Consider the following 21,232-nt stretch of genomic DNA (forward strand, 5'->3'; position numbering starts at 1 on the left):
CTCTGTTTTTTCTTGAAGATGTTTTCCTTCTCATCTAGGAAGCATCTAAGAAGCTACCGGTAGTCCTCAACTTATGACCACAATTGAACCCAACTTTTATATTGCTAAGCGAGACGTGAAGTGTGTTTTGTCCCATTTTATGACTTTTCTGGGCACAGTTGTTAAGTGAATCAGTGCAGTTGTTAAGTTAGTAACAGAGTTGTTAAGTGAATCTGACTTCCCCGTTGATTTTGCTGATCAGAAGGTTGCAAAAGGTGACACCGGGAAGCTGCAACCGTCATATATATGAACCAGTTGCCAAGCATCTGAATTTTGATCATATGGCCATGGGGCTGCTGCAATGGTCATAAGTGTGAAAAACGGTCGTAAGTCGCTTTTTTCAGTGCAATTGTAACTTACAAGCATTGCACCATCCCGATGGTGAATGATCAAAATTCAGACGCTTGCTAACTGACTCATATTTATGTCGGTTGCAGTGTCCTGGGGTCACCTTTTACAACTTTTTTGACCAGCAAAGTCAATGAGGAAGCCAGATTCACTTAACAACCCTGTTCCTAACTTAACAACTGCTCTGATTCACTTAACGGCTGTGGCAGGGAAGGTCATAAAATGAGTCAAAATTTCACTTGACAAATGTCTCGTTTAGCAAAATAAATTTGGGGCTCAGGTCGAGGACTACCTACCTGTACAATAAACCATAGCAAATAACATTTAGGCTTATGTACCACTTCCAGAGGCCGAACCGGTAGTGATTTGGCAGCCTGGGTCGCTGGAACCGGCTGCGACCCAGGCCTGCCACGGCCCCGAACCGGTTCTCCTACGGGGCAGCCGTCTTGATTTTCGGTTCTCCGCACACGAAGAAAAGTTGTAATCGCACAAATTTAATTCACCACCACCTTTTTAAAACGTTTTGCGCACGCACAGACCTATTTTTGTGCAAATCCACACATGTGCGGAGTGCACATCTGGCGTGCGGCCGAGCGAAGGTAACGCGCTCGCACAACATTTTTGCTTGCACCAAACCAGGAGCAACCCACCCCTGATGGCTTCATAGTGCTTTTATAGCCCTCTCTAAGTGGTTTACAGAGTCAGCCTAGAGCCCACAACAGTCTACACAAACAAACCTTAACAATAGCAGCAATATAAATTTCCACATGTCTTCCTGAAGAGATCCCTCTTTAGCCTTGTCCCAAAGAGTATTAAAGAAGACAGCAATCTAAAGAGGAAAGTGCAATTTTAGGGCACATCAAGAGAAAGAGAGTTTCTAGGTCTCAAGAAATAAAAGTTCCATTTATGTCCAGCATCCATCAAACTTCAGTGTGAGCACATGTCATATGCCCAGGCAGCTGTTAACCCTCCTGGTCTCATTTTTGTCTTTTTCTTTGGACAAATTGCTTTACATATTAAAAGAAAACAAAGCTGTAATTTGAAGTAATCAACTACGTTTCTTTTACAGGAACAAACAAAATGAAATTAACAAAATGAAATTCAGGGTAGAGAAAAGTGAAGTCTTACACGTAGGTAAGAAAAACCAAAAGGACACATGTAGACTGGGTGAAACCAGGCTTAATAGCAGGAACTGTGAGAGGGACCTTGGAGTCTTCGTAGATAACCAGTTAAGTATGAGCCAACAGTGTACAGCGGCAGCCAAAAAAGCCGATGCAATCCTAAATTGCATTAACAGAGAGATACAATCAAGATCAAGTGAAGTACTAGTACCATTCTATAAAGTCTTAATAAGCCACACCTAGAATACTGCATCCAGTTTTGGTCACCACACTATAAAAAAGAGGTTGAGACTCTAGAAAAAGTGCAGAGAAGAGCAACCAGGATGATTAGGGGACTGGAGACTAAAACATACAATGAATGCTTGCAGGAACTGGGCATGGCTAGTCTAGTGAAGAGAAGGACCAGGATAGCAGTCTTCCATTATTGGAGGGGCTGCCACAGAGAGGAAGGGGTCAAGCTATTTTCCAAGGCACCTGAAAGCCAGACAAGGAACAATGGATGGAAACTGATCAAGGAGATATTCAATCTTGAAATAAGGAGAAATTTTCGGACAGTGAGAACAATCAACCAATGGAACAGAAGTTGCCTTTGGAAGTTGTGGGAGCTTCATCACTATAGGCTTTCAAGAAGAGTCTGGACTATCATCTGTCAGAAGTGGTGTAGGGTCTCCTGCTTGGGCAGGGGGTTGGACTAGATGATCTACAAGGTCCCTTCCAACTCCTTCCAACACATCCGTAGAATCGTTGGACAAATTGCTTTACATATTAAAACAAAACGAAGCAGTAATTCGCAGTGATCAACAATCTTTATTTTATAAGAATAGTTCATAGGATTGATATATGGGCACAAAGCACTTTTATTAAGGGGATGTTTTGTTTTGGGTGTGCCATTTGTTTAGTTTTAATTTAACATTTTTTTTTAAAAGAATGTAATGCAGGTAGGACAAGGAGCCTAACAGACTCCAAAAAAGACCCTAATATCTGCAGACACCGTGCTGTTGACTCCTGATATACAATCAAGCCAGGGCTTTTAAAGACAATTTGGAGATGCAGTTCAAAGCTTAGGCCAACCTTTGAGATCACAAACTCTTCACTTTTTCAAAAAAGCTGCAGGTTTTGGTGCCTGCAGCGCAGACCAGAAATGCACTGGAGTCAAGGAAACAATCCACGTTTTTCTAGAGAGGAAAACGAGGTGTTGACTTAGCGAGATTGTGTGGCAGCCTCGGGTTGTATAACTTGAAGCTGCCACCTGGACCTTGGACATTTGATTGCTCAGGGGTTGGAAGGTGAGGGGTACAGAATCAGGATCGTTCCCCTTGTTAGAAGGTCGCAAAAGGTGATCCTATGACCCCGGGACACTGCAACCATCATAAATGTGAGCTACTTGCCAAGCATCCAAATTTTGATCATGGGACCACAGTGCTTCTGCAATGGTCATAAGCAGTGGTGGGTTCCGGATCCCATCGCAACCGGTACACTGCGATGGGGCTGGGGGTTGACCACGAACATGCGCACTGTGGTGTGTTCCGGATCCCATCGCAACCGGTACACTGCGATGGGGCTGGGGGTTGACCACGGACATGCGCACTGTGCCTGCATGCACACCCACAACCCTGCGATGATCCAGCTGCTCGGCAGAGGCCGCGCAGGCACCATACACTGTGCATATGTGCACAAAAGCCCCGGTTAGCTCAAATAGAGGTAAGAAACAAGGGTGGGTGGGTCCTCTAAAGCATTGTTCCGGTATGGTGGCCGCTGCTGCCAGCTGCCACCGGTACACCCATACCAGGATGTACCGGCCGGAACCCACCACTGGTCATAAGTCACTTCTGCCATTATAACTTCGGATGGTCACCAAAGGAATTTTTGTAAGTTGAGGACTACCTGTCCCAAAGGTGCTTTTTTTCAGGAGGCCACTTGGACTTTTGGAGTTTTTTCTTTTGAAGACTTTTCACTTCTCATCCAAGAAGCTTCTTCAGCTCTGACAGGATAGTGGGGAGTGGAAGGATTTATATTCTGTCTGCAAGGAATATAAATCCTTTCATTCCCCATCATCCAGCGCTCAGAGAACTGAAGCATGTTGTTCAGTGGTGGGTTCTGGATCCCGTTCCAACCGGTATGGTTGGAACTGGCCCGGTGGCGTCTTAGCGCCTCTGACACTCCGTGACGCTCCAGCTGCTCCACGGAGCATCGCGCAGGCACTGTATGCGCCATGCCTGTGCGCAGAAACACAGAAGCCTTAAAAGACAGGTAAGGAGCTTGGGCAGGCAGGCGGGCCCTCCGGAGTACCGGAACGGAACAATATCCGGTGCTCCGGGCAGGCTCCGGTACGCCCGCATGACTAGTCTTTTGCCTTTCGGTATTTAATGACTACGGGCCTCACAGTTTATGGATGGATGTTATAGTGCAGTTCAGAGGTGGGTTCCTACCGGTTCGGTCCAGTTTGGCCGAGTAGGAAGTAACTCGGCCTGCCAAGCCCCCGAAGTGGTTCTATCAGCGGCGCCATGGGAGTCGCCATCTTGTTTTTTGCTTCTGCACATGGGCAGAAGCGATTTTTTCCACACCGCAAGTGTGCGTAGCGCACATCAAGCACACAAATCAGGCAAAGCACATCCCTGAGCGAACCGACAGTAGCGGCAGCCGGAACCCACCCCTGGTGCAGTGACGCCATGTCAGTGGTGGGGTTTCAAAAATTGTTGGAACCTACTCTGTGGGTGTGGCCTCCTTTGTGGGAGTGGCTTGCCGCCCATGTGAGCGGATATGAAATTATGAATTAGTACTTAGGTTGGTCCAAGTAGCTATTCAGAAACTCTGGCATTGAAGCATGCAAGTCTTAAAGCTGTCACATTACAAGATCCTTGCCAGTGGTGGGTTTCAAAAGTTTTGGGAACGTCTTCGGTAGGTGTGGCCTGCTTTCCGGGTCCACTGGTGGAAACTCTTCCAAACGGTTCGGTAGATTTGATGAACCGGTTCTACCGAATAGGTGCGAACTGGTAGGAACCCACCTCTGCGCCATGTGTAACTGACTGACTGGATGCCACATTTTAATATAATTTTATCTGTTATTTATTATTTTATTCTACAATTTTTAACTGGCTATTCCTTGTGGGTTGTTTTTAATTTGTTCTGGTCTCTGGTCTTTTGACTGTAATAATTTTATTTATAGATAGATAGATAGATAGATAGATAGATAGATAGATAGATAGATAGATAGATAGATAGATAGATAGATAGAGATAGATAGAGATAGAGAAAGAGATAGAGATAGAGATAGATAGGAAGATAGATAGATATAGAGATAGAGATAGATATATAGATATATAGATATCTATATCTATCTATCTATCTATCTATCTATCTATCTATCTATCATCTATCTATCTATCTATCTATCTATCTATCTATCTATCTATCTATCTATCTATCTATCTATCTATATCTATTGTCAGATACATAGCCCTTATACTATTTTTGTTTATTAATTACATTTACATTCCCAACCATTTCACTATCCAAAATCATTCTGTTAATGGAGAAAAAAAACACACACACACACACCTACCTGAAAGTTTTTACTTACCTTTCAAAAAGACCACAGAAGAGTTGGAAAGGCCTGTCACTTTTCTGGCCTGTAATAAATCATACCTCCAGCTGATAAGGAAAGTGCTCTCACCTTGAAACAATCCCGGGGAAGGATGTGAAAGGGTTGGCTTGCAAACAGAACAAGGGATCAAGAATCCCCATAAAACCTGCCACCTGCACACTTAAAGGTCGTTAACACACACCCTCACCCCAAAACAATTTTACTTGTTTGTTTATTTGCTTGTCAAACATGCACAGGATAGCAGGTATACGTATAAACATGGGCATGAACAAAGGAAATGAATACAGGTAAATGGGGACAGTAGGACAGGGACGGAAGGCACGCTGGTGCACTTATGCACACCCCCTTTACGGACCTCTTAGGAATGGGGTGAGGTCCATGGTAGACACTTTAAGGTTGAAGCTGTGAAGGTTTGAGGATGTAACAATGGAGTCAGGTAGAGCATTCCAGGCATCGACCACTCTGTTGCTGAAGTCGTATTTTCTGCAATCGAGTTTGGAGCGGTTTACCTTGAGTTTGTATCTATTGTTTGCCCGTGTATTATTGAGGTTGAAGCTGAAAGTGGTCATTGACAGGTAGGACGTTGTAGCAGACAATTTTGTGTACTGCACTTAGGTCCGACCGCAGGCAGGGCAGTTCCAGATTGTCCAAACCCAGAATTTTGAGCCTGGTGGCATAAGGGATTCTATTGTGAGCAGAGGAGTGGAGGACTCTTCTCGTGAAATACCTCTGGACCCCTCATGCCTCCCCCTGAAAGCTGGAAGTCCACCACAAAAACGGAGCTTACATCTGAAGGATATGTTCTTAAAAATGGTGTTTGCATAAAATGGATGCAAGTAGTCTTTGACTTACAACCACAACTGAGCCCACAATTTCTGTTGTCAAGCGAGACATTGGTTCAGTGAGCCTTGGCCCGTTTAACGACCTTTCTTGCCACAATTGTTAAGTGAATCACTGCCGTTGATAAGTTAGTGACCCGTTGGCTTTGTTGGTTAGAAAGTCGCAAAAGGGGAACGCGTGACCTTGAGACCCAACAATGGTCGTAAGTATGAACCAGTAGCCAAGCATCTGAATTTTGATCACATGATCATGGGGATGCTGGAAAGGCCGTAAGTGTGAAAAATGGTCCTGTCAAATTTTTCAGTGCCATTGTAACTTTGAACGGTCACTAAATGAATTGTTGTAAGTCGAGGGTTACCTTTATATTTTAGATAATAAAAGCCAAGTACCACTCACTCATTATGAAATCTCCAAAACTGTAAAACCTACAAACTTGAAATTTGGCAAGTACCATATTTTTTAGCGTATAAGACGCACCAGAGTATTTTTTTCGCAAAAACGGGCCCGTTTTTTGTCAAAAAAATTGCATGCATAGCCTGTTGGAGGCTTATAGAGTGCTGCTGGGGGTTTGGGGAGGGCAAAAAATGGTCTGTTTTTTGCTCATTTCTGCCCTCCCCAGCCCCCGGGAGCTCTCTGAAAGGCTCCATGAGGGTATGCACGGCCGTTTTGGTGAAGGGGGCGGTGCTTCAGGAGGCAGAAAATGCTGTATTCGATGTATAAAACACACCCAGATTTTCAGCCTCTTTTTTCAGGAAAAAAGGTGGGTCTTATACTCCAAAAAATTCAGTATGTTCTTCTTGGCTTTTAGGTGCTCACTAAGAAATAATTACTGTATAATTACTTATACAGTAATTAATACGCTGTGATGCTAAGTTCTCCCCATCTGATGGAGCTCCCCATCTGAAAAGAACTCTGTTCCAACTGCGTTGCCTTATATTAACATGCTCTGATGCTACAGAGTTACACATTCAACTCATCCTCCCCACCTGAAAAGAATTCATTTCCAACTGCCAGTTGCCTCACATTCCATTATCTCAGTTCCAACTGGTAGACATTCCAATCCTTCAATCAGGAGTGGTCTGGGGCTCCTTACAGTACTAAACGTCGGTACCTCACCAAAATATCTACGCCTTCCACCTATGGAACTGCTTCTGGATTCAAGGCGGCAGGAGCGATATTCCCTTATGTGTTTCAACCATCACTGAGCCAATGGATTGTGAAGCGAATTTCTCCTGCATAGCCCGATTACATACCGTATATACTCGAGTATAGGCCGACCCGAATATAAGCCGAGGCACCTAATTTTACCACAAAAAACTGGAAAAGTTATTGACTCGAGTATAAGCCTAGGGTGGGAAATGCAGCAGCTACCGATAAATTTCAAAAATAAAAATAGATACCAATAATGTTTTTGAATATTTATTTCAAAGAAAAACAGTAAACTAGCGGTGTATTCAATGAAATACTTCACTCACCTCATGATGCTGATGTCCCGCTGTGATGATGATGTCCCGTGCAGCCGCGGGAGCGATGTCCCGCCTCCTATGACACACGGCACAGTGATTCCTATCATTGGATCACTGTACCAGAGGAGGTGGGACATCGCTATGTGGCTGCTTGCCATAACAAGGAGGAGGTGGGACATCGTTGCAGAGCGGCAGGAGGGGGAGGAAGGGGAATCGTAAGACAGCCCTGCATTACATTAGAACGTGAGGAGGGGGGATGGTGCGGTGCGCGCTGCGCGGCAAACTGACACAGAGGGAGGGAAAACTCACAGGGGCACTGGGCCATTCACGAGTGTCACCCAGCGGCATGGCCCCGCCCCTTTTTCTCCTCCATTTCGGGCAAATTTTTCACTGACTCGAGTATAAGCCGAGGCGGCTTTTTTCAGCCCAAAAAGTGGGCTGAAAAACTAGGCTTATACTCAAATATATACAGTAGTTTGATCGCGAAGCACAGGTATCCAGCTAGTTTTAGATCAAGCTCTGATGGAGTAAGACGATGGGAAAGGTAGACCACTCAGAATACCTTTACCCGCAAAGTATCAATAGTAAGAGCCCTCATATACCACTTTACAGTGCTTTACAGCTCTAAATGGTTTACAGTCACCCTATTGCCCCCAACAATTGTTGTACCATCTCGGAAGGATGGAAGGCTGAGTCAACCTTGCCAAGTTGACTTTTGCAGCAAAGGTGAACAGGAATTGCGAGAACGAGACGAAAATTCAGTGAAGCTTGAATTCCTCCTGAAGAATCTATATATGGTGAGCAGATTCTCCCTTGCCAACACTGCAGTTCTTTTACTAACCCCTCGTCTCCAATGGGCTAATATGTCAAGAAGTTGGCCAAGGGACATCACATTGAATTTATACCTCTGCAATGCAAGGCAAGGTGTTGGAAAGATTTTTGCATTTCACTGCGTTTTCCGCATTGACCCTCTACATCTGCACTAACAATCATACCAGAAATAATTCTTTAGGTCTTCCATATTTGTTATCAAAAGCAGTTACAGGTCGTAGAACTAAGGAGAAATTTCTTGACAGTTGGAACAATTAATGAGTGGAACAACCTGCCCCTAGAGGTTGTGGGTGCTCCATTTTAAAGATGTTGGATAACCATTTGACTGAAGTGGTGTAGGGTTTCCTGCCTGAGCAGGGGGTTGGACTAGAAGACCTCCAAGGTCCTTTCCAAATCTGTTGTTCTATTCTGTCGTCTTTGACTTTCCAGTATTTGTTTAGCGGCTGTTTCAAATTACATCACCACTGAAAAAGTGACTTACAACTGACCCCTGCGCTTACAACCATTGTAGCTTCCCTATTAATGGGATCAAAATTTGGGTACTTGGAGACTGTTATGCATTTATGAAAAAGGGATCAATGGCTAAGAGGCTGAGCTTGTCGATCAGAAAGGTCAGCAGTCAGCAGTTCAGCGGTTCGAATCTCTAGTGCCAAGTAATGGAGTGAGCTCCCGCTACTTGTCCCAGCTTCTGCCAACCTAGCAGTTCGAAAGCACTGAAAAATGCAAGTAGAAAAATAGGAACCAACTTTGGTGGGAAGGGAACAGCGTTCCGTGTGCCTTCGGCATTTAGTTATGCTGACCACATGATCACGGAAACGTCTTTGGACAGCGCTGGCTCTCTGGCTTTGAAATAGAGATGAGCACCGCCCCCTAGAGTTGGGAACGACTAGCACATATGCATGAGGGGAACCTTTACCTTTATGCATTTATGGTGGCGACAATATCCAGGGGTTATGTGATCGCCCTTTGGACCTTCCCAGCTGGATTCTGACTAGCAAAGTTATTTATTCTCTTTGATGACATAAAGTCCTGCCTTTAAAAAAAGAGTACATTGTATGCAATAGTTTGATTTCAATGCAGTTAAAATTTGCCGTGTTAAACTCAGATTATCATAGCAATAGCATCTAGACTTATATACCACTTTAGAGTTCTTTTACAACCCTCTCTAAGCGGTTTACAAAGTCAATGTATTGCCCCTCAAAATCTGGGTCCTCACTGTACCCACCTTGGAAGGATGGAAGGCTGAGTCAACCTTGAGCCGGTCAGGATCGAACTCCTGACAATGAGCAGCGAGTTAGCCTGCAATACTGCATTGTAACCACTGCGCCACCATGGCTCTTTTATCATCTTGAGTCCTTGGTACTCTCTGAGCTTGGTGGTTTTCTGGCAGACATTCCCTTAGCCAACTTCACCGCGGAAGATAAACAATCAAGCTCAGAGAGCACCAAGGACTCTACTGTCCAAAGCTGAGCTACAAATATCCTTTTCTATTGGTGTCAGATTGCCATTTTAAATTGGAAACAGGCATCTACTGTCAGGCCTGCAGCCATCTTTTGGGTCTTTGGCCTGCCACACTTTCTATTATTCTACTATGCATTTTCTATTGTGGGAAAATGGGAGGGGGGATTGTACGGAGTGAGATGCTATGTAGCCATAACAACATTCTTTCTAGAAAGCCAAGGTCACCCTTTGTCTTTGCACCTCTGCACCTGACCGGAACTGGATGGGTGGAAGCTGCCAGCATGGCAGTGGAAGATTGGACGATGTGATGGACTTGTGGGTGTGGGGGCAAGATCTTGAACTTTCAACTGGGTGGGGAAAACCGGGAAGCTTTCAGATTCGGGTTTTCCCAGATGTGCCAACGTGGCTCTCTTAATAAATTGGAACTTTGAGGAATGCTTTCCCTTGGACTCTGGTTTAATTTTGGATGCTATTTGAAACCCTGACATTTATCTGAAAATAGGACAAGATGCATTCATGACAAATGGAGAGAGGAAACTCATCTCCCCACCACTTTGGACCACCTTTTCCTAATCTTCAGAGTAAGGGTGAAAAGATAAATAAAGAGTAAAAAAAGATAAATAAGGAGGGCAAAAGGAAATATGTTTAGAACTGAATAATTTATTCTTCCTCTTTGGAATAAAGTGATATTTTTAGAGAATTAGTACAGGACTCCTGTTTTTTTTTTCATTTTATATTCATAAGGTAGAAAACCCATGCCCAATTTCTGCTGTTCACTGCTCACATTATTCACGTGAATTATTCAGAAACGAGGCAGTTGGTAAGGCAAATGTTTAAAATATATTTTAAAAAGGCTCTGTGAAGTCTGTCCCTATGATTAAAAAGGAAAAAAGGGAGAAAGGAGCCACCGAAAAGAGCTTTTTAATTCTTCCGCAGGACAGTGGCTGAGCAGTACTACTTGGGATCCCTTCGTTGCAGTGATAGGATTAAAAAACGTTTACTACCAGTTCTGTGGGCGTGGCTTGGTGGGCATGGCATGGCTTGGTGGGCGTGGCAGGGGAAGGATACTGCAAAATCCTCATTCCCTCCCGATCAGCTGGGACTCGGGAGGCAGAGAATAGATGGGGGCGGGGCCAGCCAGAAGTGGTATTTGCCGGTTCTCTGAAAATTTCCACTATCGGTTCTCCAGAACTGGTCAGAACCTGCTGAATACCACCTCTGCTTTGTTGTCTTCATCTCTAATCTTCTTTTGGGGGGTGTTCGTAATAAGCACAGGCCTGGCTTGGCTTCTTAATCTTGCCAGCTTAAGCTTTGGTGAATTCTATGGAACAGTTGTGGGTTTTCAAGAGGTCTTCTAAGTAAGCCAACGTCCCCCTTTTCACTGGGGAGCCTTCAGAGGCTTCCTCCACTCTTCGCACGTGCTCAATGGCCCTTTCCAGGGTTCTGTCCCTTTCAGGAATGGTTTCTCCTATTCCAACTTCCTCACCGTCAGCTCCTGATTTCATATACTGCAACATATACACCCGGATTATGTCTCCCTGCTCGATCACGGTCCTCCTGATGTCCGGCAGGTCAGTCTCCTCGGCCAGGCTGAGCAGACGAAGCAGAGCGTGGCACAGGTGCATTCGGAGGCTGGCGCTGTATTTGAACTCCAAGAAGTCTTCGGCATTCTCGCTGCGCTGCAAAGCGGTCACCAGCGCCCCCCAAATCTGAGAAAACTGCTTGGGGGTCCCATAATGCCTCCTCTCAGATGGCACGGAGAGAGCTGCGGCCGATTTGATGCGGACTTTAAAATTCTTGCAGGATTTGACTGCTGACGTCAGGGCGTCATAGGCCTTGCCGGTCCAAGGGGCTTCTCCTAAACAATTCAAAATAGGTTAAAAATAAATAAATAAAAGACCAGGCTTATCAGGAAGCGAACAATTCTATTCTGCAAAGCACCTGAGGGCAGGACAGGAAGCAATGGGTGGAAACTAATCAAGGAGAGGAGCAACCTAGAACTAAGGAGAAATTTCCTGAGAGTTAGAACAATTAATAGAACAACTTGCTTCCAGAAGGTGTGAATGCTCCAATACTGGAGGCTTTTAAGAAGATGTTGGATAACCATTTGTCTGAAGTGGTGCAGGGTTTCCTGCCTAAGCATGGGGATGGACTAGAAGACCTCCAAAGTCCCTTCCAGCTCTGTTATTCTATTCTAATTGCTCCTTTCTTTTAAAATGTCTCCTCCAGTCAGATTCGTGATAATTTTGTTAGTTTCTAGCAAAAAACGGCCATTCAAATGAATGAGTTCGCTTAACAGCCACATCATTTGTTTAAGGGCCACTACAGTCCCTTAACAACAGTGGTGAAAAAAGCTGGAAATTATTAGAATATTCATGACTGGGAGAGAGATGGAAACAAGACCAGCCAATGAATAGGCATAGCAACTAAGTCAGCCAATGGGAGCTTAAACAGATCTGAATCTGCGCAGAGGATTGAAACAGAAACTTAAGCAGTTTGCTGCTCTGAGAAGTAAACTAGCAGTCTGTCTGGGCTTGTCTGCTGAAATGGAACTAACTGCTTGTGTTTGCCTGTAACTCTCCTGCCTTGTGTTTACTTGGAAGAACCACCTGTTGGTATTGTACATTTATTCATCTATTCTTATGTATATAAAGACGTTAATGAATCCAGCTGCATCAGTTATCTGTGTGTGTTTTCTGGATTTGAATTTATGCAACAAACTCTGATAGAAATTTGCTTCTGGTCATGTGGGTTCCTTGACTTACAACCATAACAATTTACAACTGTTATTCCAGGCTCAATTATGGTCATAAGTTGAGTTCTAGCTACTACAGTTAAATCCATGGGTGAGCTTTTTCCAGGAATTTGGGCAGCGACTTTGGAAAACCAGACAAAGGTCCCTCTCAGTCTGGTCCAGATGCCTCTCTTCATAATCTTGCATCTCACGGCCTTTACACAACCAGAAATTAAGGCCAGTTGACACAACAAGGTGGGAGGGGAAGTTAGCGCCAATAAAGGACTGGAGGACATTTCTGCATTCATCCATGTAGTATCGCTGTAGTAGTATTATTTACCCTTATTATCTTTCTTATTCCTCCCTCCTATTGGTAAAATGCAGGTAGCCCTCAACTTATGATCACAATTGAGCCCAAAATGTATGTTGTTAAGTGAGAAATTTGTTAGGTGAGTTTTGCACCATTTGATTACTTTTCCCACCACATTTGTTAAGTGAATCCCTGCAGTTCTTAAATTAGGAACTAGGCTGTTAAGTAAATCTGGATTCCCCCCTGACTTTGTTTGTCAGAAGGTCCCAAGAGGGGATCACATGACTCTGGGACATTGCAACTGTCATAAATGTGAGTCAGTTGTCAAGCATCCAAATGTAAATCACGTGATCATGGGGAAGCTGCAACAGTCATAAGTGTGAAAAAATGGTCATGTCATTTATTTTCAGTGCCATTGTAACATTGGTCACTAAATGAACTGTTGTAAGTCGACGACTACCTTGTACAGGTAATTCATGACTTAAGACCACAAGGGAGCCCAAACTTTCGGTTGCTAAGCAAGATAGTTGTTGAGTGAGATTTCTTAAGATTTGTTAAGGGAATCACTGCAGCTGTTAAGTGAATCATTGCAGTTGTTAAGTGAATCATGGTTGTTCAGTGACTTCTCCAATGACTTTGCTTGTCAGAAAGTCGCAAAAGGGGATCACATGACCCCAGGAAATTGCAACTGTCATAAATGTGAGCCAGTTGCCAATCATCTGAATTTTGATCACGTGACTCTGGGGATGCTGCAATGGTCATAAGTGTGAAAAATGCTCATAAGTCTCTTTTTTCAGTACTGTTGTAACTTCGGTCACTAAATGAACTGTGTACATCAAGGACTACCTATATTATTATGAGGATTATCATTATTCTGTGGCTTTTCATGCACACTGAGAGCTTCTGCACCCAAGACAAATTCCTTGTGTGTCTAATCACACTTGGCCAAATAAAGCATTTCTCTTCTCTCTTTTCCTCCCATCCCATCTCTTGTTTGCTCCCCTCCCTTCTCGTCCCATCCTATCTCATTCTACCTAAAAACACTCTGTCGCTTTTATGTTGTGGCCCACCAGCAGCCAGCAGAGCTGGCAGCAGAGTCGGACAGTGAGAAAGTTGGGGAGGAACATGGACCAGTCCTGGAGGCTGGGGAAAGCTCGGACGAGGTCAGAAGCAGAGATGGGGCCAAGGCCGTCTGGCAGTTTTCAGCTGCTTTCGGAGCTACACAGCAGTGATGCAGAGGGAACAGCTGGAGCCTGTTCCCAGTGTGCACATGCGCAGAGCTGTCAAAAGACAACTCAAAAATCAGGGTAGACTTGGGAGTAAAGTCGCAGGTGGACTTTAGGAAATAAAAGAGGAGCGAAAGGGGAGGGGGCTTTTGCAGGAAACAATTCATTCGTTCATTCATTTCAGGAGTGTGAAGATCTGTCTGTGAATCTCAGAGACTCTGTGCCTTGCAAAGCACTGCGTTTGGAAAATATTTACATGGCAGCTTTCCAAGCCAGATAAGGTCTGTGGTCATAAATTCACCTTTGAAAGACTGTTTGCCAGGCCTTTGCTGAATGTGAATGAGAGGAATTCACATTCGTTTAATAAAAGGGGTTTTGCCAGGACCAGGAATCTGCTTCGTGCTTTTGGGGGAAGCCTCGGTCAGAACACTTTACTTACCCAATGGCAAGGCAGGGTTTTTAAAGACATTTCCCAGGGCGTAGCAGGCATTCCAACGCACTTTCATCGTGGCATCACTCTGCACCGTCGAAGTCAGAGCCTGGATGGATTCCTCGATGGGTTGGTTGAATCTGGGATTGGCGATGTGGGACGGCTGGAGAAAATGAAGGAGGTTTCCCAGGGCTCGGACAGCATTGCTCTTGACCTGAGAGAGAGAGATGGAAAAAGTCCGTTGCTTGTACTGTAAAAGCTAGATCTGCTTCTGCCTTGAAGTCCTGAAGGATGCCATGAATCCATCTTGCTCTGTACTCCAGCCCTTTTGGGCCTCTGAGCCAGTAGGATGGACCGGGTCTTCCTGAGCACAAGGGTGCCACCCTTCAAGCCATCCACCTTCTTTCTTGAGGGTGTGAATTAAGAGGGTGTGAAAAATTAATTGGGATGATGTTTGTTTTGACTGGCGGCCCAGTGGTAAAGACACTTGCCTCCCACTTAAAAGGTTGAGAGTTCAATCCTAGCTAGCAGCAGTATTTCTCTCTCTGGGCGCAAAAAAAAAAAAAAAAGTTTGCTGCAAACTCCACGTAGGTGTCAGGAACGGCATCTGGCCAGTAAACGCTGAGCTCTGTTAGGAATATAATCTAACGGTTGGGTTAGCAATATATAAATCATGTAACAATGCTGTACCTGTTTCTTTAAATCATGCTGTAAATGTGATTGGTTGCTGTTTCCTCAATCAGCCATAAGATGGAGCCAGAATCACTGTTAGATGCTGATCTGATCTGAGTGTTTGGAAGCTGGCTGTTAGAAGTGCTGTATAGTGATCAGTGTGAGCTATTGTAAGTTTTGCAACTGCTAGCAAACTTTGTTTGTATGATTATGGACTATTTTATTTGGATTATCCCTGAACTGAAAGACATTGATGACTGACTGTCTTATCCGTGTATGACTTGGACTGTTTGATGGACTCTGATACCTCTATTTCCACGAAAGTAAAAGCCTATTCAAACTGCAGTGTCTCTGTATGCTGGTTTGTGTGTTCTCCAACACAACTCTCACAACGCTTCTCTGAACGTACTCGCTCCCCCAACGGGGAGCATATTTAACAAGCGGCATTAATAATTATATTCCAGAAAATATTTTCCATGTTGCTCTCCACGGCTGCCTATTTATAAGCACACATGTGCAAATTTTGAGACACTTGCCTTATCCTTGTCTTTTGATGCCTCGGTTGCTGATCGTAACATTTTCAGGAGTAATAAGTCTGAGAATTCATCCTGGAAGCTTTGTCCCATTAGCTCCCTGTTTCTCACCAAAGAAAAAACAAAGACATTAGAAACAGCTCCAGCGGGATCAAAAATACCGACAAATTAAATATCCACAGGAGTCCATCTGGAAGCAGCCCCTCCAATCTATTCCTTTTGTGTCTTTCATTATTTTTAAAGAGGGCTTGATTTGGAGAGATTAGGGTGTTGTTGTTTTTTCCAAGTAACATGCTCATATCTGAGAAGACATTTGAAAAATGTGGCATTGTGAATGAGGTGGGCAATCTCTACATCTGATGAATAAAGGGGCTTTTTGAGATTTTATATTCTTTCCTTTCAGCATAAAAGTGAATTAGATATATTTTTCGGACTATAAGAGACACCGGAGTATAAGACACACTTATACATAAGTGAGGTAAATTTTTTTTAAAAGTTTTTGCATTCTGCAGGCCTCCCAAACCCTCTGCACGCCTCAATTTTTGGAAAAAATGAGCAAAAAACGGACTGTTTTTCACAAAAAAGGGTCCACTTTTTGCCAAAAACAAGCCATGCATAGCCTTTAGGAGGCTTGTAGAGTGCTCCTGGGGACAGGGGAGGGGCAAAAATGAGGAAAAAACTGCCTTTTTTCACAAAAATGGGTCCATTTTTTGCCCAAAACAGGGCATGCATAGCCTTTAGGAAGCTTGTAGAGTGTTCCTGGAGACTGGGCAAAAATGAGGAAAAAACTGCTTGTTTTTCACAAAAAAGTGTCCATTTTCTGCCAAAAACAGGGCATGCATGGCCTTTAGGAGGCTTGTAGAGTGCTCCTGGGGGCTAGGGCGGGCAGAAATGAGCAAAAAACAGCCCATTTTCCACTCATTTTTGCCCTTCCCAGCCCCAAGGAGCACTTTGCAGGCCTCCCAAACCCTCTGCACATCAATTTTTGTGGGGGGGGAGGCCAAAAATGCTATATTCAGTGTATAAGACGCACCCAGATTTTCACCCTCTTTTTGGGGGGGGTGGAAGGTGCGTCTTATACTCCAAAAAATTCGGTAGTATTCTTTTGAAACTGGCTTCTCAGAGTTAATTCCCTTTCTTCAGGATACTTCTGTATGTTTTTCTTTCAATAACACCAAAAATATGTAAGCCACCAAGAGTGGTTTCAATTGTGGCCAAATGAAATCTGTTAGTAAGCTGAAAAATGAAGGTGCAGTTCCAAAATTAGGGTATCTCTTGACAATTTGGACAAATACAAAATCTCAACACACAGGCCTAGGGGCTAGACCAGCAACCCCAAAGCTTTTGGGCACTAGGAATCACTTCCATGGAGGGTGATCTTTGCACAGACTTTGGGAGGGGTGGGGGAGACACGACATGGTTTTGCACACTGCCTGGATGCCGTGCACAGATGGGGCTTCACTTGCTCATGTGGCCTGGTTTCTACCGGGCCAAGGACCAGTGTCGGTCTGCAAACCGGGGTTTGGGGACTAATCTAAACAGCACCGAACTGAGGCAACCATCCCCTAACTTGGTGTTTTATGAACTTGGTAACTTTGAAGAGATGTGGACTACAACTCCCCGAAGTCCCCTGCCAGCATTCTGGGAGTTGGAGTCCACATCAATTAAAGATGTCAAGTTTGAGAAACATTGCTGTAACTTCATTCAAGACAGAACCTTTTTTATGATGGCGTAATGTACTACTGTGTTTCCCCAAAAATAAGTCAGGATCTTATATTCTGTTGATCCCCCCAAAATAAGCGCTTGGCCTTATTTTTGGGGAAGTCTTATTATTTTTGAGGTGCAGGAGGCGTTGAGCATGGTCACCTCATAGCTGCTGCTGTGTTGCATGTTGTTGTGCCTGCCGCTCTTTTTGCGACGGTCATTAGTGTGACAGAAGGGGCACGGTGGCTAGGGTTGCGGGAGCGGCCGTTAGGTGTGGGGTGCATGGGGCATGTTCCCCCCTTCCTTTCCCCACTCCGGTCTCGCCTCTTCATCTCATGTTGTTTGCGTGGCATGCAACTAGAGGAAATGGTGGGGAGAGGCTGCGCATGTGGTTAAATATTTTCAAGGGGGGCTTATTTGGTTCCACCACAAAACCGCGTTCGACTAAACCACGCTCGACTAAACCGCGTAGCTGACGTCATCAACAGGGCGACAACAGCGCGGAGACAGAAGCACGCTGTAAACGCTAAACCTAAAATTAACCCCTAAACCTAAACCTAACCCCCCTAAACCTAATCCTAAACCTAACCCTAAACCTAACCCTAAACGTAACCCTTAACCTAACCCCAACCCTAAACCTAACCCTTAACGTAACTCTAAACCTAATCCTAACCCTTAACCTAACCCTAAACCTAACCCTAACTCTTAACCTAATCCTAAACCTAACCCTAACCTAACCCTAAAGCTAACCCTAAACCTAACCCTTACCTTAAGTTGAATCGGCTTGCTTTCAAAGCGCTACTTAAAGCGCCCTTCTTTCTCCGCGCTGGCTGTTGTCGCCCTGTTGATGACGTCAGCGACGCGGTTTAATCAGGCGCTGCTTAGTCGAGCGCGGTTTTGACGGGTCACGGTCCTATTTTACCGCATGCGCTCAAAACCCCGATTGGGCTTATTATTTGGGGACGTCTTATTTTGGGGGGAACAGGGTAATTTTCTGCCTATTGGCCTCAGAGAGTTCATTTATCTTAACAGGGATTTAAAAGGCACCAAATACTGTCAGGTTAAAAAAATCTTCAAGCCCTTTGAAACTCATTTAAGTTGAATTTTTGAAGCTGTGGGATTGTTATGAATTGCAGAGCTAGTCCTTGCTTACTGACTGCAATTTGGACCGGCAACTCAGTCGGTAAGTGCAAAATCGTGTGACTGGGACTCACAATTTTACTTCCACCTTCCATACTGCGTGGTATTCATTCTGCTTGTTGCAAGTGACAAGTCACACCAATTGTGAAGCGATCATGTGACTGAGAGACTGCCACAGTCATAAATGTGGGGCTTGGTCGCAAAGTTACTTTCTTTTAGCACTGTCATAACTTTGAACAGTGGCTGAACAAAGCAATTGGTAAACGAGGACTTACTGTAATGTAGAAAAGTCATGTAATGCTTTTCTGTTTTGAATGTGTGTTCCGGGAACTTGTATTCAGCATTAAAGGGGAAAAAAAGGAAAGGAAAGAAGAAATAATCCTAAACCAGCAACCTACTTGTTGATGATTAGAGTGTCTGTCAGATTCCCCAAAGACCAAGCGGCTTTGGCACGGACATTTGGAGAATTATCACCAAGCGAATTCAGAATTGTGTTGGCTGTGTCAGCGACAAACATCACGTCCTAAGATCAGATATTGGTCATTAATAGATTGTTCTCCCCCCCCCCCCACTCCCATAGTCTGCTACATCAGTGGTGGAATTCAACATTTTTTACTACCAGTTCTGTGGGCCTGGCTTGGTGGGCATGGAAGGGGAAGGATACTGTCAAATTCCCATTCCCTCCCCACTACAGGGAAAGGATACTGTCAAATCCCCCTTCATTCCCCACTACAGGGGAAGGATACTGCAAAATCCCCATTCCCACCGCACTACAGGGGAAGGATACTGTCAAATCCCCATTCCCTCCCCACTACAGGGAAAGGATACTGCAAAATCCCCATTCCCTCCCCACTCCAGGAGAAGGATACTGCAAAATCCCCATTCCCACCGCACTACAGGGGAAGGATACTGCAAAATCTCCATTCCCTTCCCACTACAGGGAAAGGATACTGCAAAATCCCCATTCCCTCCCCACTCCAGGGAAAGGATACTGCAAAATCCCAATTCTCTCCACACTCCAGGGGAAGGATACTGCAAAATCCCCATTCCCTCCCCACTCCAGGAGAAGGATACTGCAAAATCCCAATTCTCTCCCCACTCCAGGGGAAGGATACTGCAAAATCTCCATTCCCTCCCTACTACAGGGAAAGGATACTGCAAAATTCCCATTCCCTCCCCACTCCAGGAGCTGATCCAGAGAGGGCTGGAAGTTCTGTCTCTGTTTCTGGCACACTCTTGCCAGCCCTAGCATCGCTGGGCCTGCCGCTCTTTTTGCGGATGCCACTAAGAGAAGGGGCACGGTAACTAGGGTTTGCGGGAGCGGCCTCCGCGAGGCCGTTCCATGTGGATGGCAGGTGCATGTGAGGCATGTTCCGCCCCTTTCCGCCCCCCAGGAAATGGCAGGGACCAGCTGCGCATGCGTTTATATATTTTAGGGGAGGGCTGATTTTTGAGGGAGGTCTTATTTTAGCGCATGCACATTGGGCTTATTATCTGGGGAGGTTTTCTTTTTGGGGAAAAAGGATACATACCCTCGTCACAATCTTATCATTACATTAATTGCTTTTATGCATTTGCTGGTAACCTTGCGACTCCACGCTTCTCTTCAGAACCCTTATTGGATTCTTCTTTCTTGCTTCAAAACTGACTTTCTTTTGTAAACTGCTCCAACTCTATTCTACTTCAATTGATAAGCTATTTAATCTTACATTTCTTCTTTATTTTCCCCAGAGAGACAAACATTCATTATTTCCAGGCATTCATTGTTTTCACGAATGAAGGCAAATATACATGTCCAAAGATAATGTTGCAGGATCTAATCTGGACCAGAGGTTTTGTCTTCCGAGCTTCTGGACTCGTGCTGGAACTTCTCTCTCACCAGAACGAGCGCTTTGGGCTATTCCATCGTTCTGATGCGGCGCCTGGTTGTGTGTGGATTTTTAATTGTCAATTGGGGTGTTGACCGGTGGCTTTTAAGCCGCTGGCTGTTTGCACAAGGAAGTTGCACAACAGCCAACAACTTCATAGCCAGCCATCAATATCCCAATCGACAACTAAACAGTTGTCGGCTGGGGTATTGAGTTCGAAAGCTCAGAAAACTAAACCTTTGTTTCTGGTGACTGACCCAGATCCTGCATTTAAAGCTTTATAAGGCTGCCCAGCTCAGACGTAGTGTGTTTACAGTGTAAAGGTCAAGGTGGTTGTGAGTATGCATCTCTGTAGTTGTTTGTCACTGCTTTCCCCTAAATGTTTCCAGTCCCTAGTATCCTGAGGTTCCCTGGTGTTTGTCAAATTACTTTTGAGACCAACCAAGGTTGGTTAGATGCTGCCATCTGCTGAGAGTTCACTCACAAATAGAGATTTAAATGCCTGGATTATATTTTTTTTCCTGCTTTACACATCATATTCCAAAAGTCTCTGAAGACCTAGTTGGTTCTCCCAGGCCTTTCTCTAAGGTAAACACTGAGTCCTTACCAGTGGTGGGTTTCAAAATTTTTTAGAACCTCTTCTGTAGGTGTGGCCTGCTTTGTGGGAGTAGCTTACTGGTCATGTGACCAGGTGGGAATGGCTTGCCAGCCATGTGACTGGGTGGGCGTGGCCAACTTGTAAAATGTGGTGAAACTCACTTAACAACGCTCTTGCTTAGCAACCAACATGTTGGCTCAGAAACTCTGGCATTTGAAGCACACAAGTCTTAAAGCTGTGAAGTTACAAGACCTTTGCACCCCTAACCCTTTAGGAAAAAAAACCCCGGGGTGTTCAAACTTGACAG

General features: G+C 44.7%; 1 protein-coding gene across 1 annotated transcript in view; it reads right to left on the reverse strand.

Annotated features, from left to right (window-relative positions):
* Nucleotides 1–10,350: 10,350 nt before the first annotated feature.
* The window catches only part of HEATR6 (HEAT repeat containing 6), a 53,067-nt gene continuing 42,185 nt past the window's right edge, over nt 10,351–21,232 (reverse strand). Inside the window, exons 17-20 of the mRNA XM_087717140.1 lie at nt 18,858–18,982; nt 15,619–15,715; nt 14,420–14,624; nt 10,351–11,568 (exon numbers count right to left, since the gene is read on the reverse strand). Of these exons, the coding sequence (XP_087573266.1) occupies nt 11,015–11,568; nt 14,420–14,624; nt 15,619–15,715; nt 18,858–18,982 (981 nt within the window). The 3' untranslated portion in view covers nt 10,351–11,014. The remainder of the gene's footprint in view (nt 11,569–14,419; nt 14,625–15,618; nt 15,716–18,857; nt 18,983–21,232) is intronic.

The sequence above is a fragment of the Thamnophis sirtalis genome, unplaced genomic scaffold (assembly GCF_051295495.1).
Source record: "Thamnophis sirtalis isolate CommonGarterSnake01/CBP01778 unplaced genomic scaffold, rThaSir2_p1.2 scaffold_6, whole genome shotgun sequence".
Taxonomy (NCBI): Eukaryota; Metazoa; Chordata; class Lepidosauria; order Squamata; family Natricidae; genus Thamnophis; species Thamnophis sirtalis.